This window comes from Barbus barbus, assembly GCF_936440315.1.
Source record: "Barbus barbus genome assembly, chromosome: 5".
In the NCBI taxonomy this organism is placed as follows: domain Eukaryota; kingdom Metazoa; phylum Chordata; class Actinopteri; order Cypriniformes; family Cyprinidae; genus Barbus; species Barbus barbus.
This window is the reverse complement of record NC_136733.1, coordinates 37,878,603-37,905,037: the sequence shown is the minus strand read 5'-3', so window position 1 is coordinate 37,905,037 and position 26,435 is coordinate 37,878,603. Positions and strand designations below refer to the sequence as shown.

The 26,435-nt window shown below is 37.4% G+C and overlaps 1 protein-coding gene across 1 annotated transcript; it reads right to left on the bottom strand.

Moving 5' to 3' along the window:
- Positions 1 to 206: 206 nt before the first annotated feature.
- On the bottom strand, positions 207 to 25,533 carry LOC306869972 (transient receptor potential cation channel subfamily V member 4-like). Its single transcript, XM_079416961.1, has 17 exons — positions 25,307 to 25,533; positions 22,049 to 22,148; positions 20,659 to 21,086; positions 19,011 to 19,186; positions 18,096 to 18,248; positions 14,204 to 14,344; positions 10,868 to 11,166; positions 10,586 to 10,765; positions 10,195 to 10,353; positions 7,793 to 7,885; positions 7,544 to 7,617; positions 6,900 to 7,065; positions 6,145 to 6,211; positions 5,746 to 6,050; positions 2,539 to 2,666; positions 2,336 to 2,448; positions 207 to 1,950 (listed from the first exon to the last, which is right to left on the bottom strand). Exons 2-17 carry the CDS (start codon positions 22,055 to 22,057, stop codon positions 1,838 to 1,840), a joined length of 2,604 nt encoding a protein of 867 aa, XP_079273087.1. The 5' UTR covers positions 22,058 to 22,148; positions 25,307 to 25,533; the 3' UTR covers positions 207 to 1,837.
- Between the last annotated feature and the right edge of the window lie 902 nt (positions 25,534 to 26,435).

Genomic DNA, 26,435 nt, shown 5'->3' with positions numbered 1-26,435 from the left:
GTTCTTTGACTATCTGAATCGGTTCGAACGGTTCTTTGATTCTCTGAATCGGTTCGAACGGTTATTTGACTATCTGAATCGGTTCGAACGGTTCTTTGACTCTCTGAACCAAAAACCGTTTTGTTTGGACTTGTTAGTGGGCCAAGAAGCACACAGTAAAAGCATTTAACCGAGGCAGAACAGCAGGAATGTTAATAAAGCATAAACTGGAAATGTTTATGACTTTATTATATGGGCAGTTTTATAAACGCATGCATACAAAAGTTAAAATTGCTATTTATTAGTGCACAAACTTTTTCAGACAAGAGTTACAACTTAATTTTAGCTCTATAAATGCAAAATATATTTAGGACTAGATTTTAAATCACTTTTTTATTAGCTGAAATGAGACGCATGAAATTACATTCATACTTATTAAAACAAAGCAATATATTTTATGAGTTTTATTGGAATGTTTTAGAGCTATTACGCCATGATGTGAAAGAATTGCTGAAACTATTTTTTTTTCTAATGGCACGTTAAATAGGACTGCTGAAGATTCCTTTAGAAAAGTAATCAATTTCAATTCTTTCCTTTTTGCATGCTTAAGGCAATCAGATCAGTGATTAAGAAACAAAGGAGATTAATTAAAAATACAATAAGTAGCACACAAATGAAAATAAGACTTTCAGATGGTTAAAAGTGGGCGATCCAGAATCTCTTTATTGTTGATGGAACAAATCTCTCTGATTGTTTGAATAGTCAGCACATAAAATAATGCTTATCGACAGCAGCATCAAACATCTAACATACTGGCAGGATAATATCTGCTACCATGAATATATTACCATCTATTTCTGAACACTCCTTTGATACCTAAACTATACTTAGTGTCTAATAAAATATCAAGGATTTTTTAAAATGACTAGAGTGTGGAAATCAGGCCTGTAAACAAAACACAGACAGATCCCTGTTCAAGTCCTCTAAATCACACTTCATGGACTTCAAAAATAACACCAAAAAAAAAAAAAAATTGTGTACTACAGCATACAGTATATGCCTTTTGTACTCAGAAAAAAATATATAAAATATTTAAAAAATGCATAAAATAGTTCCCCTACAATATGTGCCATTGTGTCTTTTGGCATGGGTTTATCAGTGAAATAAGAAACCTCTAAACTGAACGGGTCGCTTTAAATCATTACTACTATCACACCAATTAAGTTCAGTGTCACACTATTGCTGGCATACTGAGGTGAAAAACGCAAACTGCTGCTGTCTGGCGTCGTGCACACTCTTAGTGTGGGTGCCATCTGTTTTCTACATGAACTTAATTACAAAACAAAGCCAAAGGCCAAATCAGAGCAGCATTTTTTGTCTTTTCATAATAGGTTGGCAATATAACAAAAGAATAACCATATGATTTTTTAATAAAAAAAGGACTGTACTTTATCACATTTAACACTGAGGTAATCTGACATGATTATTGATTATATAACCTTTTCCACATAATCCACAAAAATGTCAGCAGAAATCAATAGAGCAGACAGACGCTGCTACTCAAATCCAAGTCCTTGTGGAGTGTTGTTTTTTGATCAAAATAATAGTAAAATAAAAAAAATCACTTTATAAAATCTATTGCACACTCCATGAAAAAACACTTCAATATTACATATCAGATGTGTCTCATGGGTCCAAATATACATGTAAAACACAATCAAGATACTTTTAAAAGTCATAATATATGGATGATATAGTGATGAAAAACTCTACAACTATTGTCAGCTTTTAGAAAATACATAAAAGAGGGTCAAGCCCTTGAAACTTTTATTACTGGGCAGACAGTTGGCGTTCAGATTTAGCTTTCAGACTTGTGTCTGTGTCTGCCTGTGAGAGGCTCCAGCTCCACAATATGGTCTCTGGAGCCCCTGTTCAGCTCAACCACTCTTGGGACGACAGTGGACCAACGATCTGTTGGAGTAGAGATGAGAAATTATATTTGTTAGTTGATTTTTCAAACATACATTTCTGTGTATTAGGGATGTGCATCTCAAATAAGTGGGGCTGCTGCTATAAGCATCTCAATGCATAGCCAACGCATCTCCTAGTCAGTGTTGGGGGTAACGTATTACAAGTAATGCGAGTTACGTAATAATATTACTTTTTAATTTACGAGAAAATATCTGCGTTACTTTTTTCCCATTCATTGACTGACAATGCGCTGTGTGAACATGTTACTGTAGTTCTAGACTAAATGCGCATTAATTCATCCCACTCGCAAAAAACAGATTTAGTATTCATCAAAATGAATTAAAACAGTGAAATGCAAACTCATCATGTCTGCTCATTTACTGACCTCTTCGAAGGCCTCGTCCGCCCTGTGTCTGCTCATAATGGTCTTTCTGACCTGGATCCTCATTTATGATCCCCAGATTTTGATTCCAGTGGGACCACTTGACCTCGTCCACTCTATAGAATGAAAGCCCAAAAGTGTTGTAAATGATTTGAAGGGTTACGCTGTAATTGAATAAATGAGTAGCAGATATCTTGTAGTTCTACCTGAAGCACCAGCGTTTGTCTGGCGTTCCATCCAAGCCCTTGCCCACAGTAACCATCTCTCCAGCACGGAAAGACTTCCGCAGACACACAGGGAAGGACCGCTCGATGTCCAGGATAGTAGTTGCCCACTGATGCAAACAAAAGGAAAATGACATGTTAGAGAGGAAAGCGGCGGTAAAAGCTTTAGACAGAATTTAACCAAAAACTGAAGTGTCAGATGTGCATCTAAATAAACCACTGAAACAAAAACGCAAAGGAATAGTTGACCCAACAACTATCATCGTTCACTTTCTCACACTCATGTCATTCTCTCTCTCTCTCTCTGTTTCAAGAAAACACAAAAGCAGATTCTTCCATAACTAATATCTATGAAAATAAGCGTTGGGAAGACTACTTTGGAAATGTAAAAGGTTACAGATTACAAGTTACCCTATTTAAATTACTTTATTAATGTAACTGATAACATTTGATTACTTTTCTAGATTTCTAACAAATGTTTACAACTGTTAGGGTTAGCCTTACAGATTACTATCAGACTTTCAAAATCCTTCATCACTTGAATTAAGATTATAAAAATTACATTTGAAAGCACAGCCACCACAAAATCAGACTTTAGCACCTCTTTTTACTTTGAGATTGTTCTGAGCTTAAATACAGATTTAAAATCATAAGATATAGTTTAATAGCTATGATACTGTTTTTGAACTCAAATCTTTGCATAGCTGGGACAGGAAACGCTGGAAACTAACAATGCTTTGGAAAAAACAGTTAATCTTTAATAATAAAGCATGTACATAAATCCAAATAGGAAATAAAACTCGAATAAGCAAGTCCTGTTCTGTGTCCCAAACTCCTGAAACATTTGTTTCTCAAACACGATCAGTTTTACCAGGGATGACCTGCAGAACATTCAGCAGAACACACCACAAAATCTTTTACCGGATTTTGATTATTCGGACATTTTGCTGGACATTGTAGTTGGCGGAGCTGTAGCTCTGGTCAAACGCTTCAGGAGTGCGGATTTCGAACAGCGTTGCCTAGCATCCATCTGGCGAATCTCCGCTCTCTACCCAACAAAACGGACAAACTCCTTCTGCTCTCCCGGACAAACAAGGATTTTTCTAACTCTGCTGCTCTGTGTTTCACGGAAACCTGGCTGAATGGCGACATACCGGACAGCGTGCTACATCTGGCTAACTTCCAGCTGATCAGAGCAGATTGCGATGCGGAATCAACAGGGAAATCGCGCTGGGGCGGGACATGCTTTTACATCAATGAGAGGTGGTGTACAGATGTAACTGTGTTAAAGAAGATGTGCTGTTCAAATCTAGAAACACTCTTCATTAACTGCAAGCCGTTCTATTCGCCGTGGGAGATTTGTTCGTTAATTCTCGTGAGTGTCTACATTCCACCGCAAGCAAATGCGAGCTCAGCTTTACAGAAACTCGCTGATCTGATCACAGACACAGAACAAAAACACCCGGACTCTGTTGTAATCATTCTCGGGGAAAGAAAATCTCTCCCGTTAACTGCCAAAATACAGACAGCACATCACATGTCCCACCAGAGACAGTAATATATTGGATCACTGTTACACAGCGATAAAGGACGCATAGCACTCTGTTCCACGAGCAGCTTTAGGACTCTCTTGGTTCACTGTTGGGTTCATCTCATACCGACCTACAGGCAGAAACTTAAATCTGCAAAACCTGTATTAAGAACTGTTAAAAGATGGACTAATGAAACAGAGCAGGATTTACAAGCCTGTTTCTCTCTCACTGATTGGACTGTTTTCGAAGCTACTGCAAATGATCTGGACGAGCTCACAGAGACGGTAACATCTTATATCAGTTTCTGTGAGGATATGCGCATTCCTACCAAGACTCATCTAACTTACAACAACGACAAACCATGGTTCACTGCAAAACTCAGACAGCTCCGTCAGGCCAAAGAAGATGCTTACAGAAAGGGGGATAAATCTTGTATAAACAGGCCAAATACACACTGGAAAAGAAGATCAGAGTGGCAAAGAGGAATTATTCTGACAAGCTAAGGAACAAATTCTCTTCCAGTGATTCTGCTTCAGTGTGGAAAGGTAAAGGTATGAAAGATATCACCAGTTACAAGACACCATCCCCCAGCACTCAGGAGAATCAACAACTGGCAGACGACCTGAATGAGTTCTACTGCGGGTTTGAAAAATCAGTCATTCAGATTCCTGGGCACCACAATTTCTCAGGACTTGAAGTGGGACAATCACATTGAGTCCATTGTGAAAAAGGCCCAGCATAGGTTGTACTTCCTTCGCCAGCATTGAATCCATCCTCTGCACTTCAATAACTGTCTGGTTCAGCTCAGCTACCAAATATGACCTCAGAAGACTACGGAGGGTTGTCCGGACTGCTGAGCGAATCATTGGTACAACCCTCCCCACTCTCCAAGAACTGTACTTATCCAGAGTGAGCAAAAGGGCTGGTAAAATCACTCTGGACCCCTCACATCCAGCACACAACCTCTTTGAACCGTTACCGTCTGGTCGACGCTACAGAGCTCTGAGCCCCAGAACGACCAGACACAGGAACAGTTTCTTCCCTCAGGCAATCCATCTCATGAACACTTGACAATAAACGTGGAACACACAACTCTATTATACATTATTTATTCATAACACATACTTATTTTTTCATTTCAAATTTGGACATATCAGACCTTTACACAAATAATTATCTATATTATATTGTGTTTTTGCTGTTTTGTATATTGCCTATTTGTATATTATTCTTTTATTATCTGTGTCCTGTCCTGTTGCTGTCTTTCTGTTGCACTGTGGAGCTTCTGTCACTATAACAAATTCCTTGTATGTGTAAATATACCTGGCCAATAAAGCTCATTCTGATTACTCCCCAACACTGATGATAATTCATGCAGCCAAAAAGGATACAAAATACAAAGGCGTATGGAGCTTTTATGATACTTTTATGTCGGTATGAATTGCCATTTAATGTTGCTACGTGGAAAATAAAATCTCTGACATTCTGCGTTACATCTCATGATTCACAGAAGCAATTAAAATATATGGGGTTGAAATCACATGAAGAAGAGTAAATGATGAGAAAAAATAAAAAATTTTGGTCAAATGACCTTAACCTTTATACTATTCTATATAACAGACTGCCACATTTGACCTTTTGTATAGCCCTCACTCACCTGCAGTTTCCAGATCTGCTTGCTCTCTTTGGACACCTGTCCCACTGTCTCCCCCATCAAAGCAATTAACATGTTGAGTAACAGGACGAAGGTGAGAATAATGTAGGTGACTAGGAGAATGAGGAAGACGACGGGATACTGTGCGCCTTTCAACATGTCGTCCAGCTCTCCAATGCCTATGGTCAGCTTAAACAGGTCCAACAGAAATTCACTGAAGGTGTTTGTATCTCGGCATTCTGGGTATTTAGGGCAGGTACCATTACATACACTCTTTTCAGGGCAGATTTTCAGCAGTGACACTAACGCTGGTGCAGAATACAAAACGAAATAGTCAGAGTCATTCATTCCGGCAAATGTTTCCATAAAATACCAATAATTTAACTATTATTACTAGAATACCTGATGCATAGCCGATCATGAAGAGCACGTAGACCAGCAGGAACCGGAACAAATCTTTGATGAGGATCTGAACAAAATATCCAAATTGAAGACACAATGGGTAAACGGAATGGTCTCTTAATTACATTGATAATATAAGAAGAATGCAGACCAGCAAGGATGCTAATTATTTTAAGGGTTTTATGTAGTTTCTAGCAGCAGTGTACACTGTTAGGATTGTAGTCATTACTGGAAACAGCAGCTTGTTATACACTTAACTATGAAGACATGCTGTTTAACAAGCAGCACGATCAAGAACATATCTTAAATAAAATATTGTTGGGGTGATGGGGGATAATATAGCATTAACTATATACAAACATATTCAAATGTTTCATCAATGTCTCTACCTTTCACTATATTTACATCAGAAAAAGAAAACCTCATGATCCCATTTTCAGTGGACCTTACTAAACATTAAAACACACTTATATATGAATATGCACAGATTATTTACAGTATATAGTGCATGTTTATGTATTTATCAGTTCTTTAGAGCTTTCTATTCATCAAAGAATCCTGAAAAAATGTATGACTGTTTTCATTAAAATATTAAGCAAGTTTTCAACATTGATAATAATAAGAAATGTTACTCAGCATATCAGAATGATGTGACACTGAAGACTGGAGTAATGATGTTGAAAATGGTAAATTAACCATTTAGCATGGTTAAATGAAATGTACTGCACATGGTCCTAAACCTGCTCTTTTCATACCTTTTGAATCATGATGCTGTAAGTTCCAGTGAGTTTAAGGCCTCTGGTAAAATACAGGGTGTTCATCCAACCTAATGCAAGAGCAAACACCATCACAGACACGTAGGCCTCGATCCCTGACAGATACAGCGCTGCACTCACCAGCACCAACACGGAGTAGATGAAGCTATGGAAACACAAGGGATTGGTCAACAGGTAATGTACTCTTCATCAACATACTTCAACTATTAAGGTTACCAATTGCTTTAGGTTACCGACGACTAATTGTCAGTTCAAAATTGATAACTTAACATGCTGTGGCCTCTGGCTATTTTCATATTTTGTACTTGTGAAGGTTACAGAACGTCTTTCGGTTCTTATTTGCTGAGTTTCAATATGTAAGATTTGCTTTTCAAATGCAAAATGCCTCACTGGTTTAGCAATGCCATATATTAATTATAATTAACATAAACATATCGGTGAACTGCAGTCATCTCTGCTTAGATCGTGCTGTTTTTATGCAAGGAGATTAACTATTAAAACATGCCAAGAATGGGTTCTGGAATTAATTAGACGGCTCAATTAAAAAGAGGGAGAAAATCGCCTCAGGGAAAGACATAAAGGAGAGTAAAGGAAGACACAAAGAATGGGACCGAGTGTCTTACTAGAGAAGTTGAAAGGATCCATCAATAAATAAAGAATTCACCCCCGGGCACTTCTTCAGGAAAAGGTCCTTAATCTAAATCAGGGGAGAAAACCAAGAAATGCTGATAGCTAAGGAGGAAAGATAGGGAGAGAAAGAGTGATTTTGCATACTAAAACATACAATCTTTCAGCAAGCTCAGATGGAAGTGTGATCTTACAAATTAAAAAAGTATTAAAAATGATTGGTTGTTGTGTATATAAAAGCTTACATTTGTTGCGAAGAAAAAGACTCCAGAAGCCACGGTTATGATCTCGCCTGCCAAACGCACCTTGTCTTCTGTAGAGTTGTAGGCGTAAGGGGGCTGTGTGGGTATAAGATTCAGGAATCAACTACAGACCTGTTCAGTCCCAGAAAGCATCTCATGAACTCTCTTTCATGCAGGAGGAACTATTACTCTGTATTTTTAAACAAAAAAACATGAACACCCACATGTACACTATCGTTCAAAGGTTTGGGGTCTGTAAGTGTCTTATGCTGCTCACCAAGGTTGCATTTATTCCATCAAAAATATAATAAGACAGTAACATTGTGAAATTTCAGCATCATTACTCCAGTCTTCAGTGTCACATGATCCTATAGAGATCATTCTAATATGCTGATTTGCTGCTCATTGATAATAAGAAGAAATATTTAAATCAATTGTGTTGCTTGTTCAAACATCATTTATTTGAAACAGAAATCTTTCGAAATATAATGTAGTATAAAACAATCTTACTGACCCAAAACTTTTGAACAGAACAAACTATTCATAGAAAAACTCAATATACTCGCTGGACAAATATGTAGCATGTTTTAGCCTGATTTGAGCTAAAGAAGCTGAATTTAATTCTAACACCATTGTTTTTGCAGGGGTTAAAGCAAAAGAAATCCTGAGCCTGAACTTTTTTCCGGCGGGTCGGGGGGTTATGGGGGCAGCACATGCAAAGCATGCAATGACTGTGACAACTCAAACATTTGAAAGGATACTATGGCAAAGTTATTGCTTTCCTTATTCAAACAGATTTTTGTGTTCATGAATATATGGTTGACCTGAAGAATGAATGCTATAACATACACTTGGAAAATTATGAGCTATATTTACCGCTTATTAACACACTTAACTAAAAGATGAGACAAAATACAGACACTTGGTTCACTAGAAAGACAATATTTTAATACTATTTCAATGACGAGTGTCTTTTAATTACAAAAAGTAAAACAGTGCAGTTGCATTTTGAAATATTTTAGCTAAACTAGGGCTGTAACTAATGATTATTTTGGTAATCAAGTAATCTGGTATTTTTATTAACAAACAGACCTAAGTGAAAACCAGGCTTTAGTATGACTATTTATATATAAACTAACGATAAGGCAGGCTCAAATAAAATATCAAAAGTAACTGCATGGTTTTATTGAACAACACTGTTAAAATACATACCTATACATAATATGAACATAACCAACTGTACATTATGTATTATAACAAATACCTACAGAGGGCGCCAACGGCCTGTTTCACTTTACAGCGTGATTAAACAATGTTTAAATCCATATAATTTTAATATTTGGCCACATGCAAACTCAGAAACTTTTATTTTGAAATCACGATGTACAATAAATGGCATATTTAAAAGTAGGTTGACGTATATTCCCCTGTGTTGGCAAAGGTTTAATGATTTACATTTCAAATCTAGTGAGATAATGCACACCGTTTTCCCAGATGAATGATTCTCACAGCATATGCAGAGGAAGAGTTACTTCTAAACTCGGTCCTGGACGGCCGGTGTCCTGCAGAGTTTAGCTCCAACCCTAATTAAACACACCTGAAGCAGCTAATCAAGGTCTTACTAGGCATACTAGAAGCTTCCATGCAGGTGTGTTGAGGCAAGCTGGAGCTAAACTCTGCAGGACACCGGCCCTCCAGGACCGAGTTTAGACAGCCCTGCTTTAGCCTCTTTCACACATAAAGTCTTTACTGGTAAATTACCGGTAAGTTACCATTAAGAGATCATGTGTGAACAGGACCCTTTCAAAAATCCCAGTAAATATGTTCTGGCAATCATATCGTTCTTATGGAGATGACATTACTCTGAGCTGTTTACAAAGCTCCGATGCTTTTTAATTTACATGTTTTTCGACGTAAATATGCACTAGATGGACATCTTTGACCATTGCGCCTCGCAGCTTTTTGTCGCACTTCTCCATTCATCAGGGCTGCGACTCTGATACTATTATGCACGTCGTGTTTATAGAAGCAAACAATTCTGATTGGCTAGTTATGTTAGTTTGGTTGAGAGTGAAAGCTAGGCAAACTCATGGACTCGAAAGTGATATAAGTTTTTTTTTTTAAATGTAGGATTATTTTTTTCTGCAGCCAAACGCTGCACGCCGGAGATCAGGCATGGTGCCGGAGAACTTTAAGCCCTGTTTTTGTCATTTGATTGGTGGAATATACTGCCAAATGTAATCTTCAACAAGCCAATTTGCTCAGCAGCCATCTTGGCTTTGCCCCATAGTTGCCCCATAAGACTAATACATCTTCCATCTGCTTGAATGGGGCAACTATGGGGCAAAGCCAAGATGGCTGCTGAGCAAACTGACTTGCCTTAAAATAATTTAGACTATACTCACTGTACCCGTGGATGGGCGATAGTAGGCCACAAGAGTGAAGATGATCATGGTGGCAAGGTAGGAAAACACACTGATGTAGAAGGTCACAGCGGCAAACTTTTGCCACTTGGCCCTCAGCAGCTCGTTTATGGGTTCCACCGCCAACATCTCATGGCGATTCTGAGGGCGCAAACATGTCAGAATCACTGAAACTGCCATAATCAAGAGAGTATTTGGCTGTATTTTTATACCATTTCCATAAATGCTTTTCTATACATTCACAACAACTTATTCATTCAATCATTCAGCTTGCGCTGTTCAGGTCTGCAAGGGCTCTAATCTCATTTGACAAAATATGGAGTGCCATACAGCACAGTCTATCTCCCTCACTTTATTTTGTCTACAAGTTCACCTCAATCCTGCTGTTGTAGACGAGAATCTCCAGAACAGAGACTTCCTCTCCGCAGGTATCCAGTGAAGACAGATCATACAGGTTGGAGTATACGGGTCCATAAGCCCAGTCCTTAAATTTCCGGGAAAGATGTCGAGCCTCCTCATCTTTTATCTCTCTCCGGATGATGTGCTGGAACACCTGTGGAAAAAAAAAACAACATTTCATTTTAGTTTGCTTCGCCATTTCCTATCACACTTTCCTAATGCATGTTCCTAAAGCTGGCATAAGGCAATCTCCTACCCCAATTTTACCCAGCTTGGCGGCCATCATAAGAGGGGACATGCTATCATTGTTGAGTACATTCTCCAAGTTGCAGTCTGGGTAGAGTTTGGCACATTTAATGAGCAGCAAGTCGTACATCTTAGTGACGAAACGCGTGTTGTCCCGAGTGTTGTCAGCGATATGGACCAGGGCGTGCAGGACTGTGTTTCCCCTCGAGTCCTGCCTCCGCAGATCTGCTGCCTTGTGGCTGTTCTCGGTCAGGTAGTGCACCATATCTGGTTGGTTGGTACAAGCTGCGAGTGAGAGAGGCAGCTCACCTGTGCAATGAGAAAGAGACTATCAATTTCAGTTGTCAATTTGTTTCAATTGTAAAAAAAAGAAAAATCATTCAAACATTTGGTTACACTTTATTTTAACGTGTCCTTGTTACAGTGTAATTATACATTTAAGTACTAAGTAATATAAATTAAATACATGTACTTACTACAAGGTTAGGGTTTCTTCTAAAAAGTCAGCATTGCCAACACAGGCAATATATTTTAAAAATGAAAATTCTGTCATTAATTACTCACCATCGTGTCGTTCCAAACCCGTAAGACTTCAGAACACAAATTCTGAGAGCTCTCTGACCCTCCCATAGACAGCAAGGGTCCTAACAAGATCAAGGTCCAGAAACGTAGCAAGGACATCGATAAAATCTTTATTTTTTGCGCGCAAAAAGTATTCTCGTAGCTTTGCAAAATTACGGATGAACCCCTGATGTCACATGGACTATTTTACCGATCTCCTCGCTACGTTTCTGGACCTTGATCGTGTAAGGACCCTTTCTGTCTATAGAGGGTCAGAAAGCTCTTGGAATTCATCAAAAACATCTTAATTTGTGTTCCGAAGATGAACGAAGGTCTTACGGGTTTGGAGCGACACGGAGTAATTAATAACAGAATTTTTATTTTTGGGTGAACTATCCCTTTAGGATAGAAAACAGCTATTTTAAATTGTAATAATGTGTCACGATATTACAGTTTTTACTGCATTTTTTTTTTTTAAATGCAGCCTTGGTGAACATGAGACTTCTTAATTTAAAAAAAAAAAAGTCTAGACAATCATTATGGTTTATGCTGGTTTGGAGCTGGTTCAGCTGTTGATTGACCATCATAGTCTGATAAATCAGGTTGCAAAAGGAAGTCTTGATGGTTAAGATAGTTAAAAAGCCTGATGAGGACCAGCATCCAAAACACAAAACTGCAACCACCTGCCATCTTCTGTAGGATTTCTGCCCAGCCATTAGACTCCAACCTCCAGATGCCCCTTTTATCTATCATTATCCTTTACTAAACACCACGATGAAGAAAAACAATTAGCCACTAAAAGTCAATCAGTCCTTTGCAGGGCTCTCATGACAAATGCGCTTTGATCTAAATGTCACTATTTGTTTCCAGCACTCAATTAGTGCTCGTTTCCATCTCAAACAGGAAAACCAAACAGAGAGCCTTGAGAGTGAGCTGTTGCCAGGGGTGACACTTCTTATAGAAACGCTTCGCTCTCATTGATTTGCACGCGCTCAGAGAGCAGTTAGTGTGACTGCTAAATCACATTAGCTGTCAGTGCTCACAGGTTCACGCTCACGTCACCGGGAAGCTCCGCGGCGAATGACTCCCTTCGTGCTCAGATCAGGAGGGATTAAACACTGACAGCCGTGTCTAATACAAATGAAAATTATTTACAGGTGAATAAAAGAGAGATGGAGACTCCTGGCAGAGCACCAGAAAAGATAATCCTATTCTGTCATCCTTGGATTATTTTAAAATAGTTTTGCATCTTTCAATCAGTTCCAAAGCAGACGTCTTGTTTTGGGGTTTAACATTTGTGAGATGTAAATGAGGCTCATGAATAGGGAACTCAAATTCTTAGCTTGATTTTAAAATCACGGCTTTGTAACCTCTAACATCCTGTGGGGATAAACTAATTAGAATATTTGACATGACAAAAGAAATGTAGGGGCAGGACTTACACACATTATCCAAAGATGACACTTCAGAGTAAAGCAAAGCTTACAGTTTGATGAAAAAAGACTTTTTCTTTGGAATAACTTACACTAACGAATCATGCACAATAGCGCGTAGAAGCATGCATCAAAGGGATAGTTCACCCAAAAAAGAAAACCGTGTCATTATTTACTCACCCAAACCCATTGACATCCATTGTATTTTTGCAAAACGGTTTAGTTTCCAACATCGTATTCTTCAGAATATCTGTTTTTGTGTTCCACAGAAGATAGAAATGCATGTGGGTTTGGAACAACATCAGCATTTAAGGTGGACTATCCCTTTAAGAAAGTCAATTTTCACACAGCTGTAGTAACACATCTCATTAACAGGGGGCAGAATGTGTTTAGGCAGATGAGAGGAAACTTTTCTAGTATACTTCAGACCATCATCAGGCCTCCAAATATAAGACCCTTGTACTGTATTTTCCGTTGCAAACACAGAGGCTCCATTCACTCTCTTCCACTTGTTTCATTTGTGACATAATGTCTTGTTGGTTTTCCTCTAAGCTACAGAAACCTTTTTACTCACAGCTAAACATTTAATGAATGTAAACTGTGTAATGCATCTCACATTTGCCAACTAAAGAGAGTTTCTTTGGAAAAAGGAAAGAAAATAACCTGATGTTACTATGGCAAACACTGGGCCAAAATGTATTGGTTATTCATTGGCAAAGTCATAAAGGCTAGACTTGCGGATGCTAACTCATCAAAAGCAACGTTATTATAAATTTTATTGTCACAATATTTTTACAATTTAAAATAATGTTTTCGTTTCAATATATTTTAAAATGTAATTCATTACTGTAATGGCAAAGCTGAATTTTCAGTGTCACATGATCCTTCAGAAATCATTATAATATGCTGATTTGATTCTCAAGAAATATTTTCCATTATCAATGCTGAAAACGGTTGTACGGTTTAATATTTTTGTGGAAACGGTAAAACTTTTTCTAAAAGAACTTTTGATATAGTAAAAAAAAAAATTTTTTTTAATTATGCATGTATTTACATGCATTAATTTAATGTTTACTAATAAATCAGGAAACAACTACTGATAAAACAGGAACAGGAGCTTCTCACACATAACTTTGGGAGTTAAAGGCTCCGGCATGTTGTAATGAGGTTAAAAGCATTCAATATATGAATGAAGATTTATGACTGCAACTGTAGCAGATTCATATCCTACACAACGCACTGACAATCCACTCATATTCTCAATACATTAAACATTAATAACTGGTTGGATTCCTTTTCACTCACAATAAAGATTATTTAAACCTTTACAAAACTAGCATCAACAAACTCACCGAAGTAGAAGTATCCACCCTCCTCTCTGGGCTGAAAGAATCGGCCCCTGGCCTCAGCATGAACATCAGCACCATTCTCCACCAGAAGCTCCACGTACTGCTTGCATCGTCGTTCTATGGCGATATGCAGTGCCATCTGACCTATGGATGCACCACATTTATATTATAGATGAAGATGCCAGTATCAGTAAGAAGCAGTTCATCACGTGATAATGAATTGACCTTAACATCCAAACCAAAGCGCTCTGTAACGTTACAGGAAAACTGATATCTATGATACATCTTATCAGACAGAGCAGAGGGAACCGGCATAATATTATTAGATACTATCAACTTATCTTACACAAGAGGAAGTATTGCAATATGAAAATTAGGCAATCCGGCTCATATTGTGTCTAGAGCCTGTAGTTTTATAACGAGTGTTTATGAGAGCTCTATAGGACATAAACACGTTTTGTTCTCTCTTTGCTACTTTTGTTCTTATTTTAGATGACCGAAAACACTCATTTATTACAAGAATATTCGGCTTGCCTGTTTTCTTGTTCAGCTTCTGATTTGCTTTAGCTATTAACATTCATGTTTAGCAGTGACCCATGTGTCATCAGTTTGAACAGATCGCCACCCTCTGTCCATATTTACAAAACAATTAGGTTTCATATCTTAATGTGTGCATGAACAACAACAAATGCATCACCAGTGCACGGTAGTAACATTTGTCCTCGTGACTGTGACTAAAACTCTTATATTACTGATGGAAACTTTATTTCTTTCTATTGTCCACAGATTTAACAGAGTAATAAAGAATGCCTAAACTTAAAGTCTAAGTTCAAGGAACGTTTTATTTTATACTCGGCTGAACTAAGAAGAAAGGAATTATCTTAAATTACTTGCTTTTAGTAGTTCGGTGTATTTGAATGCTTTTTGGCAGTGAAATCTGCTCACTGACAGAATTAGCCTATCTATATACTTTACTGCCTGGAGACCTGGAACCAGCACTAGTAAACAACCTGAACCAATGAGTGACTGATTGCTTCCTGAGGAAATGAGAGGCAGACTACACAATGTCTGTCGCAAGTACATTATTATGTATTTGGAGACCTATAACTTCCAATGCTGCTTCCAATGCTGCAATTTATAATGCTGCTATTAAGGGAAAGGGAAGTGGTGTGTGGCCAAGTATGGTGACCCATTACAAACCTGGCATGAACAACAAGTCAAAGATTACAACGGAATAAAAATTAGGTTTAAATAGGAGTCTACTGCCAGAACATATAAATAAAAATGAATTTACGGTATAATATTTATAATATGCTGCCATTCAAAAGCTTGGAGCCGGTAAGATAATCAAACATTTCTGAAAGAAGTCTTTTATGCTCACCAAGGCCACGTTTATTTGATCAAAACCACAGTAAAAACAGTAATATTGTGAAATATTATTATAATTTAAAAGAACTGTTTTCTATTTTAATATATTTAAAAATGTTATTTATTTCTGTGATGGCAAAGCTAAATTTTCAGCAGCCATTACTCCAGTCTTCAGTGGAAAATGATCCTTCAGAAATCATTTTGGTGCTCAAGAAACATTTTTTAAAATTAAGCAGCAACATTGATACTAATAAGCAAAAAAAATAAATAAAATTATATATACATATATATATATATATATATATATGTATATATAATTTTTTTTTTTTTTTGCTTATTAGTATCAATGTTGCTGCTTAATTTTAAAAACAATTTCTATATGTAAATAAACATATTATTATATATACATTTGATATATATATATATATATATATATAATGGTCAAAAAATATCGGCACCCTTGGTAAATATGATCAAAGAACGCTGTGAAAATTAATCTGCATTGTTAATCCTTTTGATCTTTTATTTAAAAAAAAAAAAAAAAATCGAACCTTTCATTGGATAATAAGAATTTAAAATGGGGGGAAATATCGTTATGAAATAAATGTTTTTCTCAAATACACGTTGGACACAACACATTGGAAATATCACTGAAGTATATTCCCATTCATATTCACAATTTTGAGCACTCCAGGGTGATTATGAACATGAAATTATCCAGCCATGGCTTCCTGTTTCACAGAAATATAAATAGGAGGGAAAACAAAGCCCAAATTCCCTTAATCATTCATCACAATGAGAAAAACCAAAGAATATATTTCTGAGGTGCAGCAAAAGATAATTGAGCTTCACAAATTAGTGAAGTGGCTTAAAGAAAGGAGATGAATTCCCATTTCTACCATCAGGGCAATAATTAAGAATTTCCAATCAACAGAAAATGTTACGAAACTGCCTGGAAGAGGATGTGTGTCTATATCGTCTTACTGCACGGTGAGAAGGAGAGTTTGAGTGGCTAAAGACTCTCCAAGGACCACAGCTGGAGAATTGCAGAAAATAGTTGAGTCTCGGGGTCAGAAAATCTTGTCAAACAGCACCTACATCACCACATGTTGTTTGGGAGGGTTTCAAGAAAAATTCTCCTAGCTCATCCAAAAACAAACTCCAGCATATTCAGTTATCAGACACGACTGGAATACACTGCTGTATTTTTAATGTTGTGGGCCTATATATCTGCTGGAGGTCCTGGACGTCAGAACAGATAAAAAATCTATAAGTGACTGACTCTGTTAGAAATCTTATAATGGGCCATGTTTGGATCTTCTAACCGTACAATAATCCAAACACAAACCTCAAAAACAACACAAAAATGGGTCACTGAGCACAAAACCAAGCTTCTGCTGGCCATTCCAGTCCTCTGACCTGAACCCTGTAGAAAATGAGTGAGGTGAACTGAAGAGAAGAAGCACCATCATGGAGCTGGGAATCTAAAGGATCTGGAGTGATTCTGGATGAAGGAATGGTCTCTGATCTCTTGTCAGGTGTTCTCTAACCTCATCAAGCATTATAGGAGAACATTTAGAGCTGTTAAACTGGCAAATGTGTATAAGAGAAAAACATTTATTTCATAATGATATTTCCCCTCATTTTAAATTCTTATTATCCAATGAAAGGTTAGATTTTTTTGAATTTTTAAATAAAAGATCAAAAGGATTAACAATGCAGATTAATTTTCATAGCCTTCTTTGATCATATTTACCAAGGGTGCCGATATTTTTGGCCATGATTGTGTATATATATATATATATATATATATATATATGTTTTTTATTTTTGTGGTTAGAAGGTTCAAAGAAACTAGCATTTTATTTGAAATAAAAATCTTTTGTAGCAATGTGAAAGACTTTACTATCATGTATATATATTACTGAATAAAAGCATCAATTTCTTTAAAACCACAAACTTTTGAACAGCAGTGTATATAAATATTTTAATATAGTTTATTATTTTTAATATTTTGTCTGTTTACCACTTTAATTGACATGGAAGAAAATAAAAAAAAGAAGAGATAACATGAGCCGGACTTGTCACCCTCTGGTGTGTTTTAGCTGCTAGGCTTCAGCACTGAATACTGTGATGTAAAACATTTATAATTTTTTTGTATCAGAGGGAAAGGAAAGTTATGAAGTGCATCGGGTGTGGCACTGGCAAATTCAAATACCCTAAACAGGCCACAGAGGAACAGCGTTAAATTCAGCAGTACTTGTGAGGACTCTTTGTACTGAACAGGGTGGGGACTGCAGGAAACCCAGCGCTAACTCTGGAGCAACTTCTCTAACATTGAGCTCAGTCAGGAGCACACATGAAACTCCACCTTCCTGCTCAGATTTCATGGAAGCTGCTCAGAGTAAATGTTAGCTCATGCCACAGATTTTGGAAACATTTTAGACAAATGATGCTTGAAAACTGGTTCTGACGTCTGAAATTTTTGTGTTTAATCTGGTCAGTCTTTAGTGGTTGGAGGACTCACCCCTATAATACACATCTCTGAAGGGCGTGTTGATGAACTCTCTCAGGTTTCCTGTCTGTTCGGCAATGTCTACCAACACAGGAATGGTGTCGTTGTGACCACTGTGCAGGTTCAGAAGTGCTTTTGGTAGGCAAGTCTTCCCTGTAGAAGGTTCTACAGAAAGTCCAGGAAAGAACATCTGTTATCAGCAACAGTTTTACATTTTATTAAGAACATTTGAGTCTGTCCCAAGTCTGTATGATATTCTGGCTCCTAGATATGACTTGTGTCCCTCTTTCAGTGTACTTCTATGGGATTTTGTTTGGCTTTTTTATCATCCAGCAAGTGCAAATTTTGGGTCTGATTACTTAGAAAAGCAATAGAGAGAAAATGTACACAAAGTTTAATAATTAATCTAAAGTATGAAATAGCAATGTTTGCTGCCTTTCTTTCATAAAGGTATCAAATATTCCTCTAAATCCTGATTCACTCATGGATCAAGTGAGATTGTTTTTTTCATTATTTATTTTTAGCCAGGGTTATCTGTTTGATCTCCTCAAATAGAATCCTTCATTCCATTTGTGACAGTTTGCTGTGATTTCTTACTGCTCTCTGTTAAAAGTTTGCTTGAGCCTTTGAGGCAGGAAGCAGAAATACAACCTCCAGGATCACATCAGCTGATATAATAGAATTTCCTTTGCTAAACGAAAAAGGCATAACAGGTTGCGATATTTACGGACACGACCCTGTTGATTTCTCATGTGTAATATAGGAGGGCTTTGTCTTTTTAATAAAAAAGTGGGATCATTAAGGAAAGCAAAATGTCCTAATAATAGTCTTTACTCTAGTAAAACGGTCAAGAACATCTTAGTTCAATCATTTTCTATTTACACTCAGTGCTGTTTGCTTAGAGACTAAACCATTCCCAGAATGCACCTTTGAACTCCTCATCAGTCAGCCTCTTTTCATTTGACTGAAGATACTGCAGGAGACCATCCAGAGCTTTTCTATCTGCTCGAGATACGGCTTCAAACAACAGCCAGCGGTTGAAGACTTTAAGAACAGGAGGATCCGGGGAGCCATCGTCACATGACATCTCAATCTCAGCCTTCCTGCAGGGGGAAACATACACTTTCAGAGGAAATTTAAAGATTACAACTCTATTTAAAAGTGCACCAAGTATCTTTATGTTTCACTGTCCCAAACTAACTCTTGACTGAATTGCAAGACACGGCTGGTTGTGATGCAAAACTGCTTCCTTAATGATGGGATTGGCTTAAGTTTTTTAAGCCACTTACAAAAGTTAATGATCACTTACACCCTAAAAAGCACTATTAAACTATTTTTGAAGAAACATTACTTGTTGCACCTTTGAACATTTACCAAATATAAAACTGTGCAGGGCATTCACGAAAACGTTGTGTAGCGGATGAGCTGTAATGGAACCACCCTACCTGGCTTGAATTTTACCATAGCCAAGTCCTAATGGACTATGAAAAAACTTCCACAAATAAGTCTACGTATTGAGGAAAAACTGACTGCCTCACAGACCTCAACATAAACATTAACCCAAAAGCATTCATGGAAACAACAACAGAAAACAGACATTCATTTGCCCCACTGTGCATGATCAAGAGTGCAAAATCATGAGTAGACTGTCCTCAGCATGGAACATAATACATGCAAAAGTGACACTTCATTGTCTGTATAGCATTCAGAGGAGATCTGACCAGTCTCACCACAATTAAAGCAATTATTTGCTATATTCTGACCTGTAAAGAACTTTAAGCTGCATTTTATGTACAGTATGAAAGGTGCTATACAATTAAATATTTATGACTATTAACAACCTCAAAACATCGCAATTGTGAAACGTTGCGAAGAGTGATTATTTCATAATAAGCAGTCCTCAAACCACAGTCTGCACTCTATCACCCAGTAAACAACGTGTCCCTCTCTGTTTTAAGATTCCAGAAGGTAACTGTATACACTTGAATGATTTTTATTTTGTTTTGTTTTGGCAGTGGCAGTCCTGGCTCACTTGTAATGAAACTCATGCCCAAAGAATAAACACTTTTAACAAATTTCTACTTCTTTAAGTGTAAAAGAAAGATGGAGAATGTTATATTAGAAATACATATTATAATATATTATATTATACATTCAGTACTATATATAGTCATTTGGTGTATTAAAAATAAATATAATAAATATACCAAAAATATTTATTTATTTAAACTATTTATTTATTTTTCAGTACATTAAACTGAACTTGAGCCAGTAATCAACATGATTTATTGTATGGAAAACAGCAACTTTTTAAAAGTTTAAAGAGTATAAATCATATAAATGACCAGCAGAAGGTGCAACTTATCTGAGAGGGCGAGAGGTTATTTACCACCTAAAACGCATCTTGGCTGTGGTTTAGCGGTTAGTGCAAGTGTTTGGGCAATGCACGTTTGATTCTGACATTTTCCTCATCTCATTCCCCACCTTTCATCATCTCCTGTACCCTTTCCACTACTGGATCAATAAAAGTGGTCCAAATATAAAACACAATCACATGAGAAGCTATGTCTCTCACCCTCGTGGAAGCTTCTTCCTACGTTTTTTCTGGTTGTTGATCTCCCTACATGTGCCGTAGTCAAACAGGGAGTCCATAGGTGCTTTCTTCGGCCCAGGTGCCACTGGATACTCAGACATGGTGGACTCAAGAAGGTCCATGGGGTTAGGAACTCCTTTTTTAAAGGCCCCAGGGAACCTTATTCGCGAGTTCTGCTTGATATCATTCTGTTGTCCAGGTCGAGCTGAATCCTGGGCTGGCTGTGACCCATCATCATTGTCCAGAAGTTCTGCCAGTGAAGACATGGGGAAGTTGGGATCCCCATCTGCTGAAATGTCCTTACCCTCTGACAGGTCCTCAGCAGCAGTCCCGGATGGTGAGGAGACAGAGTTTGACTCTGTCATGGCCAGACGATAGCGCTTTAGTAGAGTGGAAGCGGAGAAAACCTGCTGGAAAGTCAAACATGGATTGAGCAGACTTTAAATGCAAGAAAAACAATTACTCTGGAATGTGCTCTAGACTTCAAAAGTTAATCATTTAAATGCAAAGTAATTAAAATTGCAGCTAGGCAACTATCTCAACCAATACGTAAGACTTAATTTGATGCTTGCTTAATGGAACTTGTACAGGGCTTTGGAAACAATCTAAAAATATACAGTTACTTAAAGTGGTCAAAGTTCGTTTCCCCAACTGTAGGCTAATTAATTAGTATTCTTGAAACTTTATAATTTGCTCTTCTGTTCTGATTATATCAATTATATAGCAGGAGCAGGTATAATTGGAAATAGCATTGCTGCTTCCAGGAAGTGTTCTGTGTTTGTTCCTTTAAATGTTGCTTTTAACAAATGTTAAAAAAGGCCAAACTTAATGAGATGGGATACAGTACTGCCTTGCCACTGTTGCCTTCTGGCTTGCTCAGTTGGGATGTGAAAGATAATTAACTTTCAAAAATGTATTGATATGACCGCACTGACTGGCACTATCGTTGTCTTTAGAGCGGCTTTACAGCTGAAGAGCATCTTACGACGTCAACACTGACTCGAGTCAACACAGCGCTAACTCAAACTGAATAATGACATGCCCTTGGTAGAACTACTTATGCCTGAACTGAACTCGTTTGCTAGTTAACCACTATAGCCTGATGGAATCGTTTTAATAAAATGTTCTATTCATACATTTTGTGTATGACCACCTTTAAATTGCAGTCAAGGACAAGTTGGATGTAACAGCTTAAAGACATTTTCAAGACACTGACTGCATGTAGACCGATGGCTTTTTCTTCTTTCTTACGTTGTATGTACGTAAGAGTTGGCATTGTCAGTGAGGACTCTTCTTCTGCAACTTTAGGCTGTTAATCAAAAGCATTTCTGACCTTCTGAAAACCTTAAACATAGATACACAGGCTACTTACCTCAGTCATTTCTTTGTATGCTACGTGCACTTCCTCAATGCCAAATTACTCCTCCGGGGAGCTGGAAAGTGTCAGGAGGTCTGCAGGGACACAAACAGACCTGGAGGGGAAAAAAACAATACCAGCGTTTACAGAAGACAACTGTCAAACTGTAACTCAACAAGAAACATGCTGTACGATCCATGTCTGCTGATCCATGTTCCCACAATATTCCCGAGGCTTCTGAAACCATTCAGTCATTTACACCTGGTTCATATTTGCTGTTTGTGTAAACAAGTAAGCACATTGTGAAATGCTGTCAGCCCACATGCAGCTCTGAGAGTTCATTTGTGTACTGTGGATTTGTCTATCCTAGTTCATTGTTTTCTGCCCCACCCTCTTATATTCTTGGATTTCGGTTTTAATTTGTTACATGCATTCTGAACTGATTTTGACAGCCTGGTACAGTTGTTGTGAACCTGCATTGTACCTTGGATCGGGTTTGTTTTTAATTAAGTGTATGAATCCAGTATCTGAATAAACATACGTAAACATACGTACTGTAATTTGACACCATATGATAAGTCCCACTACAGACAGGTGAACAAATATTAAATGTGTGAATGCAAGGCCAGCAATTCAAAAAGAAAGAAATTAAGAATCATAAATCATATAAAAAGATTCAAATTTACTAAAACACAAATTTAACAAATTTTTCCCTTAACAGATACTTTGGTGCCCATGCATGTAATGTTTTCAAACATTGATCCCATATATCCCCTCCACACATCCCACTCCAGTCCCTTTGTCAACATGTCACAATCCATCGTGGGATTCATCTCAGTCCTAAACTGATTCTCTCATTTCCCAGAACAGGTATGACTCACACTCCCTCTTTCCTATTTTCTTCCCAGTTGGAGGGGAACTTCCTCCATTGCATCTAAGTACAGTTAAGTCTGAATTCCTGAGACAATGGATGATGACGACATCAAAGAACCACTATTGCTGATGTTGCATTTAATTACAGTGCTGCTTAAAACACTGCATTCAAAAGTAAAAACTCTATCATTTTGTTTCGAAACTGAGTTTCTTGCTTTTGTGGAATACGAAAGAAGACATTTTACAGAATGTTCACGCTGCTCTTTTCCATACAACCAAAGTATACAGTGACAAAGGGTAGACAACCACTCAAAATGAATAAAAGCACCAGGGTCAATCAAGAGGTCCAATGGAAGCTGCTCAACCTTCTTTTTGTGTCTAAATAACAAGAGTGTTCAAAAACGGGAAAAGTGGAAAATTAAAAATCAACCAACAGTATCATATTTATAGGTATGGACTATCTTTGTGATACTTTTTTTTTTTCAGTTTCAAATCCCTGGATGCTTTTTGCATGAACTGAGCAGCGTGAACATTCAGAAAAAATATTTACTTTTGTGTTCTGCATATGATAGAAAGTCATATGGTTTGGAATAACATGAGGTTTAGGGTTAGGCAATGATTGAAATTAATTCATTATTTGGCAATATAGGACAGTGTCATCTTCCAGGTTTTGGTTTTTTCCCGGATTCTCCATGAGCTCATCGCCACAATAACAATCACTGGTCCTGTTCAGACATGTCTGAGACACTCCACAACTCCTCTGAGAGAAAGTTTAGGAGTAATCCCAAAAATGTTTACTTATTTTAGAATTAATGCTGTTACATGAAAAATTCTCAAATTTTAGGCTGGAATATACTAGGGTTGCAAAAAGGAGGGCAATTTCTGGAAACTTACAAAACGTTTCTGCAATTTTTGGAAACTTTTGGACATTTTTCCTCCCCTTTTCAACCCTAGAATACACTACATGACTTTTGCCCAGATTTTGGCCCCGAATTACAGTCTGGACAAGATTACGTTAATTGTCACAAGTCAGAGCCAGCCTGCAGAATTTGATCAGTTTGGAGTTGGATTTCAGAAGATTTCAAAAGAAAACCGTGCAGTGTATAATGGGCACAGATTTAGATTTTTTATTCCATTCAATCGGAGGATATCATCATACATCTTTGATATTTTGAGCCACTTTTAGAACACATTGTTTTCATTTGTCATGCATCTCCTAGCAAGGTGCATGCTTCTCTGTGAGTTTCTTGTGTTCGGAATGACTTTTACTTACATAAATTTAAACCAACTTTAAAAATTTTGGACCACTTGAGATAGACTGACCCACCTTGAAATATAGCCTATTTAGATGTATGGGCAATCTTTGTGTTAGCAATTACTTTAAAGTCTGGGTGATCCTCAGTTGTTTAGTGTGTGAGTTTTTCTCTGTGACCACAAGTATATGATGCCTATATTGTAGGCATTTCAAAAGTCATGCATTGTATTCCAGCCTTACATTTAGTAATTTAGCAGACACTGACTTTTATCCAAAGGGATTTACAAATGAGGACAATGGAGGTAATCAAAATCAACAAAAGAGCAATGATATGCAAGTGTTATACAGACTACACCACTGATACTGAAGGTTTTTATCACTCTTTCCCCAAACGTTCAGTATGAAAGTTTTCATCTGCCCCTCATGTTTGCTTAAGCGGATGGTGGAAATCTAGCACAAGCCCCCACAGTTACTGCCCCTGGCCTGGCAAGCACTATCCAAATACTGGCTACAGCAGCACCTCTGCTTTGACCGGACTCCAATACAGCCCATTATCACCACAGAGAGTGAAAGCAGAACAGTGGAAGTTTTGATAAACTGTGGTAACATGGAAGTCATCTTATTGTGTTTTGGGAATTGGAGGGTGCAATGGTGGTGCATCAGACCACATAACAGATGTGAAAAAGGCCTATCTACATAGAATAACATTAGATAACAACTGGAAATGACAGACTCCATCTCCATGCTCCCAGAGGAAGATCTACGCTTCCTTTTCCATGTCATAAGGTCTCCAAAGAGCCAAACAGCTGGGATGAGGTTGTGGGACAAATGAACGTAAGTCAAAGAGCATTCAGTGTTGGTTCTTCTGACAGGTCACCCACAGTTCTGAGCTAATGAGATGACTGTAAAACATTTAACTTTGAGAAGCAAAAACAAAACAGATTTGTGCATGTCAACCAGGTTCTATGTTGATACAGACAACAATATGACTAGGAAATAATCAGTTATAGCGGCAAGAGGAAGTTGTTACTTTTTCAATTCTAAATGGTTCTAAACTGTTTCATTTTGATTTTAAATTCCCCAACATTCCAACAACACCAGCTATAAAACTGTATCACAAGTCATGGATTGGAAAAGTTGCTCACCTGTAAAAAACAAATGCACTGCTAGACGTTTCTTAGATGTAGAATCAGTAGTTATTCCGTTTATGAGGTCAAATTCGTCCATTTATTCCTCAGGTAGGATCCGTATAGCTCTTTAGGTAAACTTTGGAAACGGCTTCATCGTTCCTACTGGGTGTTTCATACCGACAATGGGACAGAAGGACTGCAGAAGCTATTTTGATTCCACTGAATGGAAACCTGTAGAAATGAGCGTTAACTTCGGGGTGGGGACCTCTTCATTCAGAGCCGTAGACGTAAGAGACAGGGATCATTTTACACAACCAAACACAATCTCCACAGTCTAACTTATGAACTTGAGCCATTTCACTTAGAAAGCCTTGTAGACAAACTAAGTATTCACCGTCAAACTACTCACTTTCTAAATGTAATATTAGCAGAAAGCAAGTTTTTTTCTTTCTTTTAAAAGCCTTGAGAACATATAACATATTATACCATTATATTATTATATGTAATATAATATTATATTACAAGTATTCACTGCTTCATACTGTGAAGAATTAGGTCTTTCATATATAATAGCAGGTATGACCGGTTTGGTTAATTTACATTGCTAAGCTTTTTGTTGTCGAGGGTTTACATGCAAAAAGTTGGGAATGGCGTCCTCTGGTGTTCTCCTGAAGGAGCAGCTTACTGGCCAACTCATATTTGTTTTCAATATTAGTGTCATTATATATCATTTATTAAACACTATTATCAAAATAAATGCTTTGCACGTTTTAAGTTACAGTATATATTTTTACTTTGAATTCAGTTCAGATTCATGTGTATAACAGGGCTGGACTGGGACAAAAATCGGCCCTGGCACCACCACCACCACCACTTCTGTATATATATATATATATATATATATACACTACCAGTCAAAAGTTTTTGAACAGTAAGATTTTTAATATTTTCTAAAGAATTATCTTCTGCTCACCAAGCCTGCATTTCTTTGATGCTAATTTTTTTTTTTACTTTCTGAGTATATTTTAAAATGTAATTTATTCCTGTGATTTCAAAGCTGATATTGGAGTAATGATAAGCATGATAAGTGACTGTAGTTATGGGCATCATTACTCCAGTCACAAGATCCTACAGAAATCATTCA

Coding starts and splice junctions, on each gene's coding strand:
- LOC306869972 (XM_079416961.1), bottom strand. Junction 18,249..19,010: donor GACTGATGAGGAGTTCAAAG/GTGCATTCTGGG, acceptor GACTTTCTGTAG/AACCTTCTACAGGGAAGACT. Junction 11,167..14,203: donor GGGTGGATACTTCTACTTCG/GTGAGTTTGTTG, acceptor CTCATTGCACAG/GTGAGCTGCCTCTCTCACTC.